Here is a 19,893-nt window from a genome sequence, read left to right on the forward strand (position 1 = left end):
AATTCTTGAAAGGTTTTTGCTTTCTTTCTATCCCAGTGATGTCTGGAAGTAAGATTTTTATTTACTTGTTAGTGGGCCTAAGGCAATCTGGTCTGGGCTGTTCTGTCTGTCCCGACAACAGCTCACTGGAGAAGGCTGGCCTACTTGTGGTGAAATCCGACAAGGAAAAGTTTGTTTTCATTTATTCCTTAAGAAGCACCTACTATGCACCAGTTCACAATTCTGCATACTTACTATTCTGAAATACAACAGTAGCTGGCAAAACTTTGCAAATGAGACAACCATCTACCATTTCCAGCAGATGCCAGTGAATTTCAGTGAGTGGGCAAATGAGACTAGAAACAAGTAAGAGGAGCCAATCCCCTGGAATGAGGGGTTCATTGTCCTCTGCTAAAACAGAGAGACCATTTAATTTTATACATTTATCCAAATGTATTGATAATTCAGTAGATGGATCCGTCTGCCAGAAGGAAGGTCTCCAATGAGGAATTAAGAGACGCAGATAAATTTCCGGTTGGTAAGCGAGTACACTTTTGATGTTCTCATGTTTGCCTGCTGTCTCCATCCAACTTGGGACTCCTTAGAATGCCTTATCTTCCTCTTTACTTCCACTATGGCTGCCTTGCTAGCCTTAGCTCTGGGAAATAACTCCGGATACCTGCTTCTCTATCCTCACTCCGCTAGTGGAGACTGGTGGGCCAAGGTCCCGTATCCTCGCTGCTTGGGTCCCTCAATCAGCTCTAATTTTGGATGGGCCTCATGCAGCTCAGGGCACTGTTCCATTGAGTCCTTTGGCCATGTGGGCCTTCTCTGAGTCCCCCGAACACACCATCTACCCTGGGTCTTTGCATATGTGGTTTCCTCAGCTGGGAAGACCTTTTACCTCCCTGTCCTATCTCTCAAATCCAGTTTTTCTTTCTTTCTCTCTCTCTCTTTTTCTTTCTTTCCTTCCTCCCTCCCTTTCTTTCTTCCTTCCCTCCCTCCTTCTATCTTCCTCTTTCTCTCTTTTTCTTTCTTTCTGCAAGCTTTACAACCATGTGGGGCTTGAACTCATGACCCTGAGATCAAGTTGCATGCTCTACTGACTGAGCCAACCAGGGGCCCCTTCAATGTGTCTTTCAATGTTCATTCCAAATCTCCCTTCTTCTGGGAATGGAGTTTGCCCCTATATGCTTAAAACATGGGAGATATCCAATGATTTTTTTTTTTAAATGAGTGGATCAACTCTATTCCTGTAGGCATAACCAATGACTCCTTCTTCTATATCTCCACAACACCAGGACTGAAGCCAGTCAGCACTGCCCTCATTTGCCCCTGGATGGCATTCATTCTTTCCTGTCTCTGTCTCTCAATAGTCTGTGACATCCTTTATTCACCCGCCCATCACCTGTTTCAGGTTGGCTGATGGGAAACATGGCCTCAACTAGAAATCCTCAGAGAAGCTGAGGGTGACTCGTCCATTTCCCCAAATAGCTGCCCCCATACTTGGTCAAAGACCCATTCTCTAAAGCCAATAGTCTATTAAGAATGTGAGAAAGGAAGTTCGCCAAGTGTACTTACAAATCTTGTGAGGTTTGACTCCTGTCTGGGGTGACTCTTCGCTGCTGGGCTTGAGGTTGCTGAGAAATGATTAAAGATGATTTATTGTCAGAAGGGGATACCTTGTGATGAAAGTCAAGGGGATGAGAAACAGTGCTGCAGTAATGAACAGATTTTTCGGCAATGTTTATGATCTCATTGCAAACTGCTTCCTGTGAGTGGCCCCAAGATATCCAGAAACCCCCATAAAACAGTCAACATGGGGACAAAAAACAAAAAAAGAAAGAGAGGAAGAGATGTAACATTCCAGACGAAGCACATAAGTCCAGGGAAACAACAGAGTTGAAGATCCAGGTTAAAAAAATAGATATTCCAGTAGTGGAGTGCAGAAGAGATCCAGGCGTAAGCATGGAAAAAACAGGTAAGATACAGAAGAATTTGGAATTTAGTATGAATATTAAAAAAAAAAAAAGGCAGCAGCATAAAAGCCTGTCATTAGTGAGTAACTGTCACAAATGGAACAACTTCAGGATAGAAATGCAAGTATGGATCCCCAATCATGCACTAACCATTAATTTAATCCCACATGTAGGCAGAGTACAAATATTGTCTCTAAGTTCCTCTGCTGAGAGGGAAGGGGGTGGCCTAACATTTCCCTTTGGGACAATAGCCATATAATTCTTGTAAATAATGGCTCTGTGAGTTAGCCAGGCATTACTCCAGTCGAGACTCTAGAAGTCAGTAAGGATTCTCTTTAGAAAAGCTACAGTCTTATTCAACAGGCATCTTACCACATAGCTCTTTTCAGATTCTGTGAGATCAGGTCCTGCTCTCAATGAATGATGAGAAGGCTGTGATCACCAAGCAAATTATAAGGGAGACATTTTAGCAGATGTCACATTGGAACGGATTCAAAATAAAAATGTGAGCAAATACACGTACCACACCATCACACTCGATGACGCCGGACACTCATGGCCTACGGCCATCGAGTTTCCATGACAACACGGTGGGTGCACAGGAGAAAATGCAATGTACAGAGTTAGAAGCAAGAATCCAGGCAATGAAATGGGAGGTTGAGAATATGAGCACAGTGAGTTGAGCATGAACACAGGGTCCCCAGTTTGGCAGGAAAGAGACAGAGAAGGGCTGTCTTAAGGAACAGTTATGACCCTCCCTAAACACACACGTTGGTCCTTTTGCTCTTAGCTGGCAAGCATCTGTGGAAGGGCCAGTTTGAGTTATCTTGTTGACTGAAAGCCTCTCTGGCAAAGCAGGCTCATAAAATATCAGGTACACCACATCTGCACACTTACGAAAACAAACACACTTCTGAAAATCTCCTTGGTGATATCTGAAGTATCAAACAAGACCGTTCCCCTGGAAAAGTCTGCACATGACACCCTCTAGCCAGGTATGAGTTCAGATTTCTCAGAGGGCAAAGCTTGCTTCCAGAAATAGGACTGGGTGTCCTGACACAGCTATAGCAATGAAACCATCAATCTTCACTCACCAGCTCAGGTACCACACGCTGACATGGAAACACAGGTGCGATTATGGACAAGCAGACCCATTTTTAAAGTGGGTCTTCCATAGGATAGGCCAGGAAGAGTGTCTGGAATCATTTCCCGGAGAAAGGATTCAATTCCAAGCTCTAAGAAATCTCCCTAAATATATGAAGAGCCATCCTTCTTGGAGAAACCCTCTGGGTAATGTGGACCAATAGCAACAAGCCATGGTAACTCCAGGGCCTTCTAGAAGGGCACTCAGAGATCTTTTATATATGACCCACTGGATTCACAGAGAGGTCCAGGCCCTCCCCTGAGGTCACACAGCAAGCCAGTGGTAGATTTGTCTTCTGGATTCATCTACTGTCCCACTGATCTTCTCTTTCATCCTTGGACCATTTCCCACATCATTAAGACTGCTCACTGATATTATTTTTCGTGAGTCCCACAGAAACCCTGGAGATAGGAAGAACAGGGTTTCTCATCCTGTCTGCTTTTAAAACCCAGGAAGCTGATGCTCATGTCCCAATGTCCCACAGCTAGCAAGAAGTCAAGCTGCTGGGCTGCCCCTCACCTGCCATCACACCAGCCCCAGAACTTCCCCACTAGAAGTTCTCTAAACTTCTTCAAAATGAAACTCCTTTAAACCCTGGACTCTGGCAGGAATAAAGGAAGAGCCAGAACTGCAAGGGGCCTTTTCATGGTCCTCCACCAATGTCTCAGGACCTGCTGGTCTTTGCCAGGTGACCTTGTGTGGCCCCACTCACCACCCATCCAGCCTCCGGATCAAGGCTTCTGTATAACAAAGGAAAGTGATGATATTTCCAAGCACTTGCTATGTGGGCTTTAACGTGGCAGAAGAAGGAAATGTATTCTGGTGATACCTAACAGGCCAATTTTGACAGGAGGGGAAACTCTGTGAGGGCAAGCTGCCCAATAGAAGGGCTGCCCGGGGAGGAAGGGAGCTGCCAGTCCCAGCAGCCACTGAAGCCGAGGCCATGCTGTCACTCGATGGGATGCTGTGGGCACTGCTTCTCAACTTTCGCGTGTGCTGCTATCACCTGGGAACCCGGTTAACATGCAGACTGACGGGACACAATGGAGTGCATCCTCAGACTCTACCTTATTTTTATTTTTTAATTTTATTTAAATTCAATTAATTAACATATAGTGTATTATTAGTTCCAGTGATTCATTGGTTGCATACAACACCCAGTGCTCAGTCCCTCATGTGCCCTCGAGAAGCGACATTTCTGTGGGTGATGGATCTGATGCTGGTCCACAATCTGGGAGAGGAAGATGGTAGAGGACCTTCATCATCCTTCACTGAGATTCTCTGGCTAGAGTGTGCCCAGACTGATCAGTGTGCATCATGCCTCATGAAAATGAAACTTTTCATAATAACCAAAATATTTCCAAACTCCAGCTGGCAGCCTAATGACCTCAGGTCAAGTGCAGAACAAAGAGAGGATGTGGACCATCTCTCCACGTGATGTTCACGGCTTAGAGAGGCCCTGTAGCATCTTTCAATGAACTTAATCCCAAAGGAGTGACTAGAATCGATCATCAAGCAAATATTTAGTGCTTAAGAGAGGTTTGGTACATCAGATATAGTAAAAAAGGACCTGAATATTTTACCAGCCCTTTTTTGCAAAGCACTTAAAAACAAACAACAGCAGTTTTCAAAGCACATAGAGGTCCATTACTTCATCTGACTTTTACACTAACGCTTTGACTTAGAGAGAGTGGACAAGGACTTTTAAGGCTCAAGGAAGTGTGAAGATTTGCACAAGGTGACAAAGCCACCGAGCACTGGGTCCTCGGTGACTAACTGACATTCACCACCTTCCTCTCGAGTCCCCTTGGGACATCTACAGCCATAGCAACACCTAGCTTCTGCCCTTTGTGACAACAGGCATGGTCACTTCTCTTCCTGAATACTTTTTCTTTATGTAAAAGGTACAGTGTGCAGTAATGGATAGGATCCAATCCTTAACTCAAGGATGCACAGTGCTGGAAGGGATACTGACCCAGCTAATAATACCTTTCTTGGTTTCAGGTCATATCCAAATCAGAGGACAATCACCATCATAGCCTTCATACCTAGACCAAGTTGACATTTAGTACAAACTTGAGTCATCCCCGAGAGGTAAGAATGATTGGACTTCTCACAGTTTGTGGAATGAAGGACAAAGGCAAGATAAACATTTATCCTATTAGCTAAGATTCAATTTCTCCCTGTTTGAAATGCATTCCTTACATTCAATCAAACATTTTATATAATTGGGATAGAAACCAGTTTTTGGGGGTGTATGTGTGGCATGTGGACCCTCAGGGGAGATGGAGACTATTGATATCCGAGGCATGGATCTGCCCTTCACTTTGAAGGCTATTTACCTTCAGATTTTTTTCCCTTTAGGCATATATTTTTCTTTCCCTGGCCCTATTTTCTTATTTTATTTTATAGAGAGAGTGAGCAAGAGCAGGGGGGAATGGGATGGGCAGAGGGAGAGTAAGAGGCTCCCTGCAGGGAGCCTGATGGGGTTCGATCCCAGGACCCTGGGATCATGACCTGAGCTGAAGGCAGACACTTAACCGACTGAGCCACCCAGGTGCCCCCCCCACCTCATTTCTAACTGTGTACAGCTTTATATATCTCTTCCTCTGAACCTATGCTGTCTAATATGGTAGCCAGTAACACTTGAGAAATGGCCAGTATGAAATGTGCTGTAAGTGTAAAAATACACACTGGATTTCAAAAACTTATCACAAAATATAGAATGTAATCTATATTATTAATAATTAGATTGATTATATACTATTATCTAATTACATTAATAGTTTAAATACTACTTTAGATATGTTGGACAAAATAAAATATATTGTTAAAATTAATTTCACTTATTCCATTTTACTGCCAGAAAAGTTAAAATTACATATATGACTCACGTTATATTATATCCCTACTGGACAGTGCTGCACTGAACCCTCCCCTGTCCGTACTTAAGCCTAAAAGTAGACAAAGTTCTAACTACGACCTCATCCAGGGTTAAAAATAAAAAGTATTATCTTATGCCAAGTACATTTCAAACTCTTGGAGATACACTCCAGTTGTTTTTTTTTGTTCCCCCACATGTTTAGAAAAACAGCCATCAGCCCAACACACACACACACACACACACACACACACACACACGCTGCACTTCCCCGCCCCGCCACCCGACAGTAAGCAGGGGTTAGCTGCTGATCCAGAAACTGCTTTGCGTCTGTATTTGCACACGCACTCACAAACTGTCCCCCTTGGCCTGGAGTGCTGGGTTTATTCTCCCCAAGTGAGCAATCCTGCATGAATCCTTGCTCTGTTGCCTTTCTATCTGCAGTTCGCAGAAGACCCCCAGGAATCTGACCCTGACCTCCCTAGGGCTATTAATCCCTCTGGATCCACAAAACACCTGGTGTTACCAAGGAGCTAGTAAGTGTTCTCTTCCAGCTTTGGGTGTCTGCCAAAGCCTTGAACCCCCAGATAAACTCTCCACAGGGTAAAGGAAAGCAGGAAGTCCTGGAGATGTGAACAAGATTAAGGACCTCAACCTCAGAGTGGCCCAAGCCCCTGGAAGCAACACAGGTCCCTTCTGTGCTCTTACCCCCTCCACCCCACCCCCAGCCCCAGATCCTCAACCCACTGCACACACCTACTTTGTCATCTGCTCAGACCCCACCACACCTCTTTCTGATGACCCACACTGGCCTCCCAGGGGGAGACCAGACTGGGTGCAAGGAAGTCTGGGTTCCAGGCCAGGCTACGACACTAACTCATTGTCTTTTGAGCAAAACATTTAATTTCTCTGGATTTCAAATTCTTAGTAAAATAAGAGGATTGGACACGATTTACATAAACATCCTTTTTGGCTCCGAGGTTCTAACATAAGGGTCAGAGAGCATGTATCCCATGAATTGAGCACGAGGGTCTGGGGGGGAGGATGGGGGCTGACCTGGCTTAAGAACAGAGGCACCCCGCTCACAGCCCCCTGAGGACTGGGTAGAGGGCTTTTGACTGCAGCCTCCGGATGTGGACGGAGGGCTTCCTCTGGCAGTGTGGGAGGCGAGGGGCTGCCCCGCATGGTGGCAGATTTGCAGCTCCGGGAACACCACAGGCAAACTCGGCCAGAGGAGCTGGAGGCCTGAATGATTCCGGCTCCTGGCTTTCGGCTCTAGAACACCTCCACAGGACCCTCACAACAGGACCAAGTTCTCCTTGAGCTTATTAAGAAAAAGATCCCAGTTTACACATACAACAAATTACAACCAATCGGTTCAACTGCTTCCCACCTAAACACAATCCCCTTTCGGACTACTCCACGGGGCACACATTACTTTGCTGTAACTCGAATCTGATTACAACGCTAAACTCAAATGCTCAGCCTTCTCATCATGGTCTGTAGTGTGTGGTCTCTTCTCTTCCCAAAGTAATCAGAAAAGAAATGGCAAATGTTTATTCAAAGATGAAGAAAGCAAAGCTTTCTAAGTGGATGCCTTCATACTCAAGGTGAGAGAGAACAGGGAGAAGCACGTTACAGAATCCAAATTCTCAGTTTTCTAAATTCTGGATTTGTGGAACACAAAGTGGAAGGATTCTTCCATCTTCTACTTTCTTCTCCTCCCTGCCCCCTCCCCATCTTCTCTTACGTGGAATGGGGTAAGGACGATAGAGCAAACTGCTTCTGTTTCTTTTCCCTATCACTTCGGTATCACATAACAAGTATTTACTGAGTCCCAGTGACAGGCTCTGGACTAGCTGTGTTCATCTCCATGGTCTCTCATTTCATCCTCATAACTCAACAAGGCGGTCCACATTTACCCCAGCCTACAAAACTAAAACCCAACATGTCTGAGTTGGGAACTGAAGAGCCAGGATGTGAACCCTGGTCTCTCAGACCCCAAATCCTGTGCATTGCACTACCCCCTGATTCTCTGTGCTTGTGTTCTGCCTGGGGGACACACCAGAGTAGCTGGAGAGGTCACTGGTCAGGAGGTCACCTCAGGAGGTACTCTTCAGCTGGCCTGAGGGCTGCTATGGCTACCTACCATTGCTCCTAATACCTTTTGAGGGGTGGACACTTCAACGTTAGGTCTTAGTTCCCTACCTCAGGTGTTGAGAGAACACCTGCTGGTTATTTTTGGAACTGCAGCCAAGGCCTCTCCCCAGCCTCTAAACTGTTAAACACCCTCTGTACCTATTTAGAGATTTCCCTTCTGAGTGAGTCAAAAGAAAACGTTTCCCATTTTCAGTTGGGTATCTTACCACTTTTGATTTCCTTAATTTCTATGCTCAAAGCAGGTCTAGGTCTTTGTTCTTATCTTTCTGGAAACAAAGCTAGCTTCCACAGAGCAAGGGGCATTCCCTCTGAGTCTGCCAGCGCCTGTTTCTGTCGTCACCTGAGCAGTGTTCTCCCCTCTCCTTTCTCTGAGGCTGTGCGGTAGTTTGGTGCTTCTCAGATGCTCTGAGGACACACGGCTTTCCTGAATACTGATTTTATTGTTGACTGGTTTCCCTCCCTTTGGGACCCAAACAAATATCACAAAAGTTTTGGCACTTTTCTCATCTCATCATAAAAGTAGAATAGATAGGGGCTCTTGACCTGGAGGGCACAGACTCCCAGGAAGCTCTCGGATGGACTCAGGTGTGGATCTCCTGAAACTTGACGCAAAATTGTGTGCGCTACTCTCGTCGTCGTCCCCAGACTCCTGGCCCAGAGTCCTCAGCTGACCTCAGATTCTCAAGGGTTCTGTGATCCAGAAAAGGTTATGAGTCACTGGAGTAGATGATCTGTAAAGACTCTTTTTAATTCAGAAATCCTATGAGGATCTATCACGCCAATTGTAGGAACTCTTAAAAACCAAGGCTGGATGCCGGTCAGCAAACAGTGCCTCTCGGGAAAGCTCAGGAAACAGCTGATGATGTTAATGACTGAGATTTGTAAGATGATCTTCCCCTTCACGGTCTTGATCACCCTAAACCTTCTTGGCCAAAATGATGCCCGACAGAATCCAAGAATTTGGTTGATAATTCTGAACTCTTGGGTATTTTATTTGTATGCATGTTTTTGTCCTAGTACACCCCCCAAACCAAGGGGGGAAACTTCTCATTTTTCAATTGTGAAGGTCTGAATAAATATATATATAATAATAATATATATATAATATATAATAAAATAATAAACCCCCTACTTAAAGTTTTGAATTTGTTCCTTTGTCCCCCCTTTTATTCACACAGGATTTTTACTGAATCATAGAACATCAATGCTAAAAAGACCTTCAGTTCTCTTGTCTAAATCTTTTGTTTATGGACAAGGAAGCTCCCAGAGAAGGGAAGTGATTCATCCAAAGACATACAGCAGGCCAACAGCAGCACTGGGCCAGAGCCCGGGGATCCTGACTTCCAATACAGTGCTCTCCCCACTACATCGTGGTTCCCCTAAACACCCCCTGCCCTTCATTCAAGCCTTCCACTGTCTAAAGAACACACATCTAAAAATACGAGCAACTGACCCAATATGATTTCAGTTTGGGAGTCTACAAAGGAGCAAAAAGCCAAAGTCTTTCAGAAGGGTTCATCCACCCACAGAGAGGTGGGGGCGGCAGGGGTGGGTCTGGACAGGTGACAAAGGGGGAGGGAAGCAGCTGCGCAGGGACTTAGCACCAAATAGGGAAGTTTGACAACTGATTCACAAGGGGCACGTGACTGTGAGGAAGGTGACTGGACGTTGCTGGTGGGTGTCTACGTGCTTCCCAGCTCTGCTCCCAGGTCCTTCCCCACACGCCCCTCTTCCATCTACCTGTGGAAACCCTAAGCCTCACCCAAAGCTCACAATTCCCCACACCCCCTTTCATGTTCCCACCTGTGGGTCTTGGCTGGGTTATTTGCTTCCCTTAAATGACACCCTCTTGCTGTTCACCTATTATAAACCTCCCTGTGCTTGAAGCCCCACAACGAATGTCACTTTCCTTTACAAAGTCTACCAGACTGCCACTTCTCCCTCCTGTTGCTTATTATTTCTCATCTTGAACATTCAGTGTGAACTATCTGACTCTTCTTCCCTGTCTGCATTATAATTATTTGTGAACATATCTTATCCCTCCCTCCCTTTCCCCCCCATGCATAACTTTAATTGGGGTCACTTTTTTATCTTTTCTTTCACTCAACAAGTATCTATTGAGTACCTTCCATATATTGGGTGTCATGGCCCCTGACCTTAGGGCGCTAACACTAATGGCGACACAGACAAGCGAAGATAAGAAGACAATAGAGCTGAGATCCCCCAAATCAGGGGCTGGGGCTGCGGACGCACAAAGTCAGAGCACTTAATCCAGTCTTGCAGGGGCGGGGGAAGCTGCCAGGAAAGGCTTCTGGAAGAAGTAACATCTAAGTGGGGAATTGAAGGACGGGTGGGAATTATCCAGGCAAACCAGCAGGGAGGCTGTGGAAGGTGAAGCCGGCTTGATGTCTAAAATGGCCAGATCACATGAGGCCTTCAGTATATTAGCAATGAAAGAAGAAAGGTCATAACATTTCAGAATGTCTTTTCATTTAAGATACTCCGCTAAATTCCCTCTACTTACTGGCCAGATATTAAACCTAGCTTCCTAACAACTATACTAAAATTGAACTTTTGTTCAGTTCCCCACAGCAAGGAGAACAGAGACTGGCGATTTTCCTGATCACACACACTGGTCTGGAATGCATTTATCCAAAGCTGACAGGCCACCAAAGAACAGTTGTCCCTGAAGTCCTTTCCATCTTTAGCTCTGTCATCCCATGAATCTTTAGCTCTGTCATCCCAAGAGAGCCTCAAGGGGCAGGGCGCTTCCACAGGTCCCCCTTTCATGAGTGATGACTCCTGCTCCCAGTCACAGGAGGGGAAAGTAGACGGGTTGGGCAGGAGGTGTGGGGGCTGGAGGCCCCTTTCACACAACCTTCCAGCTCTCACCAAGGAGCAAGGCTGGGGCCAGGGCCGGGCACACCCACAGAGAAGGGGCTGGCGCTGGAAGAGCAGGAGGAAGGGCGGGGACAGGAAGTGGTACACTCGGGTTCTGGAGGCCCACCAAGAAAGGAAAACCAATTTTCAACAGGCCTGTCTTTCCATGTTGCCAGCTACCTGCCCCCTGCCCCCCCCTCCATTAGGAAGCAGGAAGTATATACCCCTCAATTCGCCTGGAGTTCCTGCACTATGTGCACTTCCTGTACACACTGGGTCCTGGAATCGGGCTGTGCTGATGACTCACGGCCGACAATAAGGAGGCCTCCAGGCACCGTGGGCTGACTTGGGACGTTTACGGAACTGTTCCCACATCAGAGACACTGAATTCTTCTCAGCTAGCCCCTACACCATCTCTCCCAAACCAACTATTCCTTGCTTAGCTGGACACGCCCTTCTCTTCCTCCTGGAAGACATATTCCAGCAGTACCTGCTCTGGGACCAGACAAGGCCTTCTCCAGTTTCTGCTATTTTCGTTGGGCCCCACGCTCAGAGGCGGAGAAACAGTCCACTTTATGGAGCCTTCCCACAGGCCCGGCACCACTCCTAGATCATTTAATCCTTACAACTACCCTACGAAGGAGAGACAATTTTTACTCCTACTTTGCACACAGAAAACTGTGGCTCACTGGCCTGATGATTTATCACTACCCCACACTGCTCTTCCCATGGAAAGCGATCTTCTGCTCCCGACCATTAGGCTGGAGCCAGAGGTCTGGCCTTGTCTGTCTCAGGCCTCTGTGCTCCTGTGGACTTCGAGCATTTCCCTGTCACCACAGTCATGACGCTGCTGTGTCTGTGTTCTCGCTGGAACACAGGCTCCTCCAGAGCAGGGAGTCACTGACCCTGGTCCCCTACCCTGCTACACAGTGGTGTCTACGGGCCTCAAATAAATATTTGTTGAGTGACTAAATGAAAGTTTATAGAGTTTCAGGTCTGAGGATCAAGCATAGTCTACTGTGGGCACTGTACACAGTAAACAATAAATGGGACTTCTTCAAGAATTCCATCTGATAGGCATTCTAGAATGTTCTGAGTTTCAGAAGCAGCCCTAGATTGCCCCACGTGGAGAGATTCCAAAGTGCTGACCACGTTCTGTTCCCAGTCCCACTTCCTACGCCTCACTTCGTAGAATCCTCTCAACCACACTGTGAGGTGGGTTATCATCTCCGCTTTACAGGTGAGGCTCCGAGGGGAAGTGACTCCCAGTCACAGACGGTAAGAGGTAAACGGGCATTCAACCCCAGCTACTTTGGAGAAACTGCCCAAAGTCTTTGACTTTTAGGGTACTAAATAGCATTACTAAAATCAGAATCATGACCGAATTGCCAAGTTGGTCCTCATCCCCATCCCCAATTTTTCAGCCCTCAAAACACCTTAAGGCCACTTTGGTCCTTGAAATCTTTGTAGCTGACCCAGAGAGAAAATGGGACAGTCACCTAAAAACCTAGTGTGCCCATTCGAAGACCCTGTACCTGCCGGGGCCCCAGCGCTGGGCCTGCATGCACCTCCTTAGGACCAAAATGCATTTGTTCATCAGTGAACAAAAGCCCTGTGCTCCCACACGAACACGAGACAGGACGAAGACCCGACAGGGCTGAGCGCTGCAGAGCGCCATGGGTTACAGAAACAAAGTGCAGCTCACACAAAACCAAACCACACGGAGCCAAACTGAAGCCTGGTGTTCTCAGCTGTGTTAGAGCAAACCAAGGAATGTCTCCAAGGCAAGAATGCATGTGGGGAAGGCCTTCCTTCTCGTGGGGCTTTTGCACCAGGCCAGGAGGCACCCAAAGTGGGAGTGACTTCTGAATCGCCTCAAGAGGCCAGAGTGCAGACAGTCCTTTGCCTCCAACTATCCCCAGCCTGGCACCTTAATCAATGGCCCCTCCATTCCCTCCTGAGTACTATGTCTGGCCCCAAGGCAAGCGAAGGGCTCTCACCGGCATCCACGGAGCCACGGCCGACGGGCCACGGGTGAGATGTCCAGCCCACCCTGCCAACTGAGATGCCAAGGCACACGCGGTCATGCTGCAGGCCTACCTGGCTCACAGCACTCCGAGCGGCCCTCCTCTCAGCCTGCTCGCCACCTCTATGCAGCTCTGTCTGCTCAGCCTCCCTTCCCGGAAAAGGGCTACCCGGGGGCTTGCCAGGCCGGCTCTCCTCGGGGCCGTGGAGATCTGAGAGTCTCTGTTCCGCGCTCAGGCACCTGACCACGTCTGAAGGTCTCAAGCAGCTCTTCTTAGAGATCTTGGGTGCTCCAGGGTATCTCTCACCTGCCTCCCGCTCTGCTCTCCTCTCATACTGTCCGCGCTCTTCTCGCCTTGGCTGCCGCTTACCCTGGCTGCTAAAGGCGTTGCTGAGCTCCGAGATGACCCTATCAGAGCTCCCCGGCAGCAGCTGTGAGAAGCTATCCTGGCGGACACCTGGGGGTGGCACGTGGACACCACTGTCCCCGTTGACGTGAAGGGAGGTGGGGGCGCTGGGTGCCAAGGAGGCGGCTTTGTGGGGGGGAGGCAGGGCCAGCGGGGAAGCCATTGAGCGTGGGGTGGAATGATCAGCCCAGCTCGAATGGGGAAGGCTGAGAGAGAGAGAGGAGCCGGGCCTCACCCACGAGGCAAGGTGGTCGATGTTATAGATAGAAGTCTCTGGCAGAGGAGGCAGGGGTGGAGTCAGGGCCAGAGGCCGCCTGCCTGGGACCCCAACAGTCAGGGAGATCCACTCGGAGGTGACAGCGTGCATCTCAGGGGACAGGGCTCGGTGGGGGTGGGGCAGGGATGAGAGGACTGGCATGATGAGCTTGCTGTGACTGGCAAACTTAAAAAGAAAAGGAGAGAGAGGAAAACAAAGGAAAGAAGCAAAAGGTACAAATGTCAGCATAAAGAAGAAAGGAGGAAAATAATTACAAGGGGTATACAAAGAGGAATGAAATGCAGAGGACGAGGACACTCTGGTGTCCAAAAAATGAAATCGTTTGGTTAGGGTGGAGAGAAAGTGGGATGTGGGTGCATGCGCGTGTGTGCACAGTGTGTGCAGGGGGCGGAGGAAGGGTGAAGTGAGTGGTACGGAGATGGGAGAAAGGGGCCCATTGGGACAGTTACAGATGGCACGGGCCCGGTTTGCAGAATGAGACTTTCAGAGGGACACACTGGAAGACTCCCACCCCGCCCCACCCCTCCATCACTGCCACAGAAGAGGCCCTGACCCACCACCACAGAGGGAAAAAGGTGCCCTGCCACTGCCCTGCCCCTTCTTTGGGCCTTTATTCTCTCTAGAGTTCTCAGCAAAGAGCCATCCAGAGAGGGGTATGAGCAGTGGAGTCGTCTTGTTTATAGTTGTGCTTGGCTACAGTCAAGTGAAAAATCTCACTGAGCTCCTCTTATTACTACGAAGAAGAATGGCCTGTGCTGACCCCACACCCTCTCCCAGTGAGACCACAGGAGACGGATCTCGCTGTGCGGGAGCCCTGGCTCAGCCCATCTAATGCTTTCTGCCAAGAACCAGCCTGGAGTCGGGGAAGGGAGGGCAGGTGGAAGAGGAGGAAATAATGAGAGGATGACAGAAAAGAGGCGCCATTCATGTGTCACCCAGGGTCCAGGTCCGGGTCCTGCTCTCACGCCTCTGGCCATTCTCCCTACAACTTACCACGGTGGTAATGGTCAGTGGCCTTCACAGGAAGTCACCATGCCTCTTCTGAGCCCAAGGTCCTAATTTTTCTTGGCTTTGGGAAGTGGGGATGGGTTTGGAATAATTTGTATTTTTTAAAACAAGTCCGTTCATAGTTAATGTTTAGGGATGCAAACATCTTACTATGCCTATAAACCTACTTCCTTTCAGGCCAGTGTAGACAGAGATGATATATGTTCCTTTCCCAGCCTGGTTCTTGCTTGCAAAGAATACTCTGGATCTGGTCTATATGTCTGAGGATGGGAATGTGAAATTCTCTCTTTTGATCTTTGCTTTCCGTAGGCCAGCCTGGACCAATAAGGTGATGAAGAGAGCCATCCTGGGTCATGGTATGTATGGGACACCGGTGGTCCCTAGACATTCAGCTTCGCCCAGGGTAGGCTGCTCCCATACAGAATTTTGGAGCAGCTGCTAAAGTCTCTCATTTCTCTTGCCCTAATCATCTTATCACCAGACCCATCACCTTAAGCTCTTTCTTTTCCCCAAGGTAATAGTTCTCCCTCCAAGTTCTCGAAACACATCATTTGTACGCATGAGAACAAACCCTGGTGTGTCTGCCCTGCATTCCTGCAGTTGGTTCCTAATCACAGGGCTGCAGAGCCACCCTGGAGGGGCTGCGTGCCGTCAGCACTGCGGACTGGTCGTGAGGAGCGTGAAGACCAGGGACGAGAAGCGTAGGTACCTGTGGGCTCGCGGTGCCACTACGACTCGGGGAGGAGGAGAAAGGCAGGTCGATGTAATCCACGGGGTTTTTCACCAGGGGCCTCTTGATCACGTCCACGTAGGTGATGGGGAAGATGCCTTGCCGGGACGTCCCTGGGATCCTCCCTTCATACCAGTTCTCGTCCACCTGTCGGAGCAGCGCGATCCTCTCACCCTGCAAGACACGGCAAGGAAGGGTCCTTGTGCCACCATGCCTCGGCAGGGCTGCGGCCCCTGCCTGCACCCTGTGCCATCCTTCACTATTTATCACGTCCTTTGTTCAGAAAAACCTTCCTTGCTAGACCCGGATAAAAAGAGCATCACGGAGACGGAGGCGCTGACGGCAGGAGAGCTACCTGGAGGCTGGGAAGTCAAGCTTAGTTTTTAAATATTGCAGTAAAGGAGAAGGTCAGAGTCATCCCCCTTAGCTAACAGCCAAATGGAGGGGTTTTGTCTCATTTATCACAAAATTCATAACCAATTTTCTCTAAAGCAAAGGTTTGGGAGGGTTATCTTTTTTTCCTTCCTTTTTAGAACTTCGTTTTTCCCTATACCACTACGGAAAAGTAAAAACACAAAGTGGAAAACTAGTATTACCCAGAATATTATCACTCGGGGTAACCACAATTAAAATTTTGATATATATATTTCCCAGATTTAATTCTGTGCATGTGAATTAGACTTTCACATTTTTCTTATGAAAATTGAGTATGCACTGTATTTCCTTTTCCAACCTTTTTTTTTGATCCTTCATGACACAGAGCGAACCTCCTTTATCAACAAGTAGAATTCTACAGTTTTAATGTTCTTGCGGCAACAGTGTAATGGCCCATCGCAGGCTGTTCTATTGTACACACGTATAATGACTTAATTATTGCTCTCCTGATATTGGGCATTTAGGGTGCTTCTCTTTTCCATAAGAGAGTTCATCGTTTTCTAATCCTCACTAAAATTAGCAACTAATAACTTCAGCAAGCCAGAGAGTTTTGTCACGGGAAGAGAGCGCCTGTTCACAGGGAAGAAAGGCATCCCTGCACAGCTCACTTGTGTGCAAAGTGTGCACGCTGAGCCCCTTGAGGGTACCAAACTAGATGCCATGCATCATGCTGCGGGCCTCAAAGAGCTGGTTTCATTGAATTCTCTTAAAACAGCTCTAAGAGAGGGTCGTTTATCTTCATTTTACATACTAGCAAAGGGCGGCCTGGAAAAAATTCTTTAACTCCCCAAAAGCTGACTTTTGGCCTTAAAGGACTTGCTCTTCTCCACTGGGCCATAGGAATATGTCGGAAAACCTAGCCACGACCACTTTTCACATCACTGGGTGTTCAATAAATGTTGGCTGAAGAGGTCGAAGACTCCAGAAATACTGCCTTTAGTCAGTGAACCCTGACAGAAACCCTGTCAAAGCCTAGGGTTTATTTTTTAAATACTTCACCTCAGAAAATTCTCCACCTGCCCTTCATGCAATCCTTGATGGGGCACATCAATCAGGCACAGCGACGGTACCACGAGACTAGTACGTGGCCGTAACACCCCTTCCCCGCGAGAACAGGGCCATCCAAACAGAGCCCCACAGCGGAGAAGAGAGGGCGCTTACCTTTCTGAAGGACATTTCTACTTGTGTATCACCATTAAAGTTGAACTTAGCAATAGCTTCTCCGTATTCCAAAACCTGCACTGGGGCCAACTTCTTGGGCTGAGCCTTCTCAGCAGGAGGAAGAAGCTGAGAAATGGAAAGCGGCAGAGGAGAAGGAAAAGAACGAGAGGAAGGGAGGAAATAAAACACAGGTTCCTGGTAAATGAGTGGTGCTTTGGGCAAGACCAGGCTCTTCTGTGGAAAGAGAGGGAGCAATCGTACCTCGATGTAGGTGCGTGGGAAGATCCCCACCCGGCCGTGGTGCTCTCCTTCATACCAGTTCTGGTCAATCTGCTTGTAGATGTACACGATGTCCCCCTTCTGCAGGGGAAGCTCCCTGTCAACAGGCGGTTGGAGCATGTTAGCAGATGTTTCAAGGTGGGTAAGATGAAGACTCCATTTTTTAGCAAAAGGAGACTCTGAGTGAGGTCAAAGGGGACAAATTAGAGAGGGGGCTCCATATTCAGAAGGGAGAACCCCACTTGTGAGGAAGTTACATCTCTTTTGGCATCTTTCCAGTCTTCTGCGGGATGGATGTTAACTTTCAAAGGGAATCCCCACTCCAAAGTGCTCACAGGCCTTATGAGTTCGTTGTGGTTTTTCTCAATGTATTTTTTGTGAATGCTGTCTTATGCTCAGATATTTATGCAACACGTAACAATGCACCCAGTAGTCTCAACTGATGTCGAGTAAATGAGGACAAACGTTTCCTTGTAGACGCTTTCACTGTCTTCACTCCCCTCCTTCTATGCCCTAGCAAGGCATGCTTTCATTGCTTGAAATGACCCTCAAATTACTGACACCCTTGTGTCGTTCCATCCAGTCAGCCAGCCACCCATCCACCACATCACTCTCTACCCATCCGTCTCTCATCATGCAGTGGAAAGGCTCTGAAATTAGGCAGATCTGGGTTTAAAACCCAGTTATACCATTCACTAGCTCTGAGACCTGGGGTGAGATACCTAATCTCTCTGAGATACTTTATCTGAAAATAGGAGCTAACTCAGAGTTGTTGGAAAAAACGTAGCAACAAACTGCAAGTAGGACACCCAGCGCAGGGCCTGTTAGAGAGTTAGCACTCAGGAAACGGGAATTCACTACCTCCTTTTCAACATGAGAAAGGAACCCTGGAAAGAAAAACAGATTTTCCTTAAAATGTTCCTCATGTATTTTTGCAACTTTTCCATCTCCATCCATCCCTCTGCTGGCCTTAATAATGATGCTGTTAACCACCAACCAAGGCTCCTTTTTTAAAAAAAAAAAAAGATGAAAAAGATAAATTATAAGCAAAATAAAAACTTAAAAGGAGGATAACAATTGTAGCTTGAAAAGTTTTTTGAATTAAAAAAAATGACCTAGATCTTTTCCATTTGCATCAAACCAACAGCAATGGAAAGAAAGGCTCTGCCTGCAATTTGGAGGGGGTGGGCCTGCCTATGCTGCAGTGTCAAGAAGTCCCACGGTTATGTGAGGGACGCTGGCTAAACAATAGGGGCACATCTGGAAGACTTTACACAAAGTCAGCACTGTGCTGAGGGCAAGAACAAGGCAGCCTTTGTGGGTCTTGCACTGTAGACAAGATTCTAATCCTGAGGAGGCCTGTGAAGGCGATCTGGGGCATTTGTCTCTGTAAGAATGTTTTTGGCCAGTTTTTTGCTATAGCTCTCTTTGGGGGTGTCTGAATTCCCTCTTTTTACCCCCCAACCATGGACATGTGGATGTGCAGGACCCTCAGCCTATCCACCCCTGCTGGAGATCTCTACACTCCCCGCTCTCCCACCCTAAGTGATTCACAGCTGTAGGGGCAGGTGGGAGTGTCATGGCCCCCCTAGTAAGCAAGGAGGAGGACAGCTTGTGGGGGGCTGAGAGGTCTGCAGTCATCCTTCCTTCACTGTGGACCACATGCCCATCTCCCAAAAAGCTACACTGCAAGGTCTGGTGGTAAGGAGGTTCCAGAAACAATAATACGATGTACTTCAGATTTTTTCTGGAGTGTCACCATGTATATTACTAGCACAGGAGAGGCTCAGAGAAGTCCTGCAGGTAAGAAACCTGTTTAACCTTGTTGACTCGAGTGCTCCCACAGAATACTTTCTTGAGTAACACACTATGGAGAAAAATAGAACCCAGTGATTAAAGATGTTTAAAAGACCCAAGTCAATGGATCTGTCCTTTACTCTTAAAAAAAGTTTTATTAACTTTTCTGTAAGGGAGCTAGGGGTCATAACAGCCCTGAGCCAGGAGGAAGGACTGGTCTCTCCAACATTAGCACTATTTTAATTCTTTTTTTATTTAGAGAGAGAGTGTGTGGGGTGGGAGGGGCAGAGGGAGAGGGAGAAAGAGAATCTTAAGCAGTGCAGAGCCTGACATGGGGCTCAATCTGATGACCCTGAGATCATGACCGGAGCCGAAATCAAGAGTCGGACGCTTAAAAGACTGAGCCACCCAAGTGCCCCCAGCATTAGCACTATTGATAAATGGTGACAATTCCGTTTCAATCAGGCTTCTCTCTTCTATTGTACAAAGTTGCTCTAAGGAAAAAATTGTTCTTTTTAATGAAACCTACATCAATATAAGATTAACATCGCAATACCATTCAGTGATTACATGAACCTCTCTCAATTCAAAGGAAGAAAGGGGAAAAGGTACAGTTTGATTAAACTAAAAATTAATTTATATAATTCTGTTATCTTCTCTCTGGTTAAAAAGAAGGGGCGGGGGGGGAGATGCCAACTTCTGTTACATTATGCAAAATGCTTTATAAATATTACCTCAGCTGACCTGCAAC

General features: G+C 47.4%; 1 protein-coding gene across 47 annotated transcripts in view; it reads right to left on the minus strand.

The window, feature by feature from the left end:
• SORBS1 (sorbin and SH3 domain containing 1) overlaps nt 1-19,893 on the minus strand; it is a 221,890-nt gene that overhangs the window by 6,851 nt on the left and 195,146 nt on the right. For 22 of the 47 annotated variants that reach the window (XM_011235436.3, XM_034663005.1, XM_019808501.2 and 19 more), the window contains 4 exons: nt 17,328-17,442; nt 17,067-17,192; nt 15,450-15,644; nt 1,561-1,619 (listed from right to left, as the gene is read on the minus strand). In XM_011235436.3, coding sequence (XP_011233738.1) covers nt 1,561-1,619; nt 15,450-15,644; nt 17,067-17,192; nt 17,328-17,442 — 495 coding nt within the window. Of the gene's footprint in view, nt 1-1,560; nt 1,662-2,330; nt 2,391-13,123; nt 13,898-15,449; nt 15,645-17,066; nt 17,193-17,327; nt 17,443-19,893 lie in introns of all 47 variants that reach the window. The other 25 variants (XM_019808494.2, XM_034662982.1, XM_034662981.1 and 22 more) reach the window with 4 other exon arrangements.

The sequence above is a fragment of the Ailuropoda melanoleuca genome, chromosome 6 (assembly GCF_002007445.2).
Source record: "Ailuropoda melanoleuca isolate Jingjing chromosome 6, ASM200744v2, whole genome shotgun sequence".
Taxonomy (NCBI): Eukaryota; Metazoa; Chordata; class Mammalia; order Carnivora; family Ursidae; genus Ailuropoda; species Ailuropoda melanoleuca.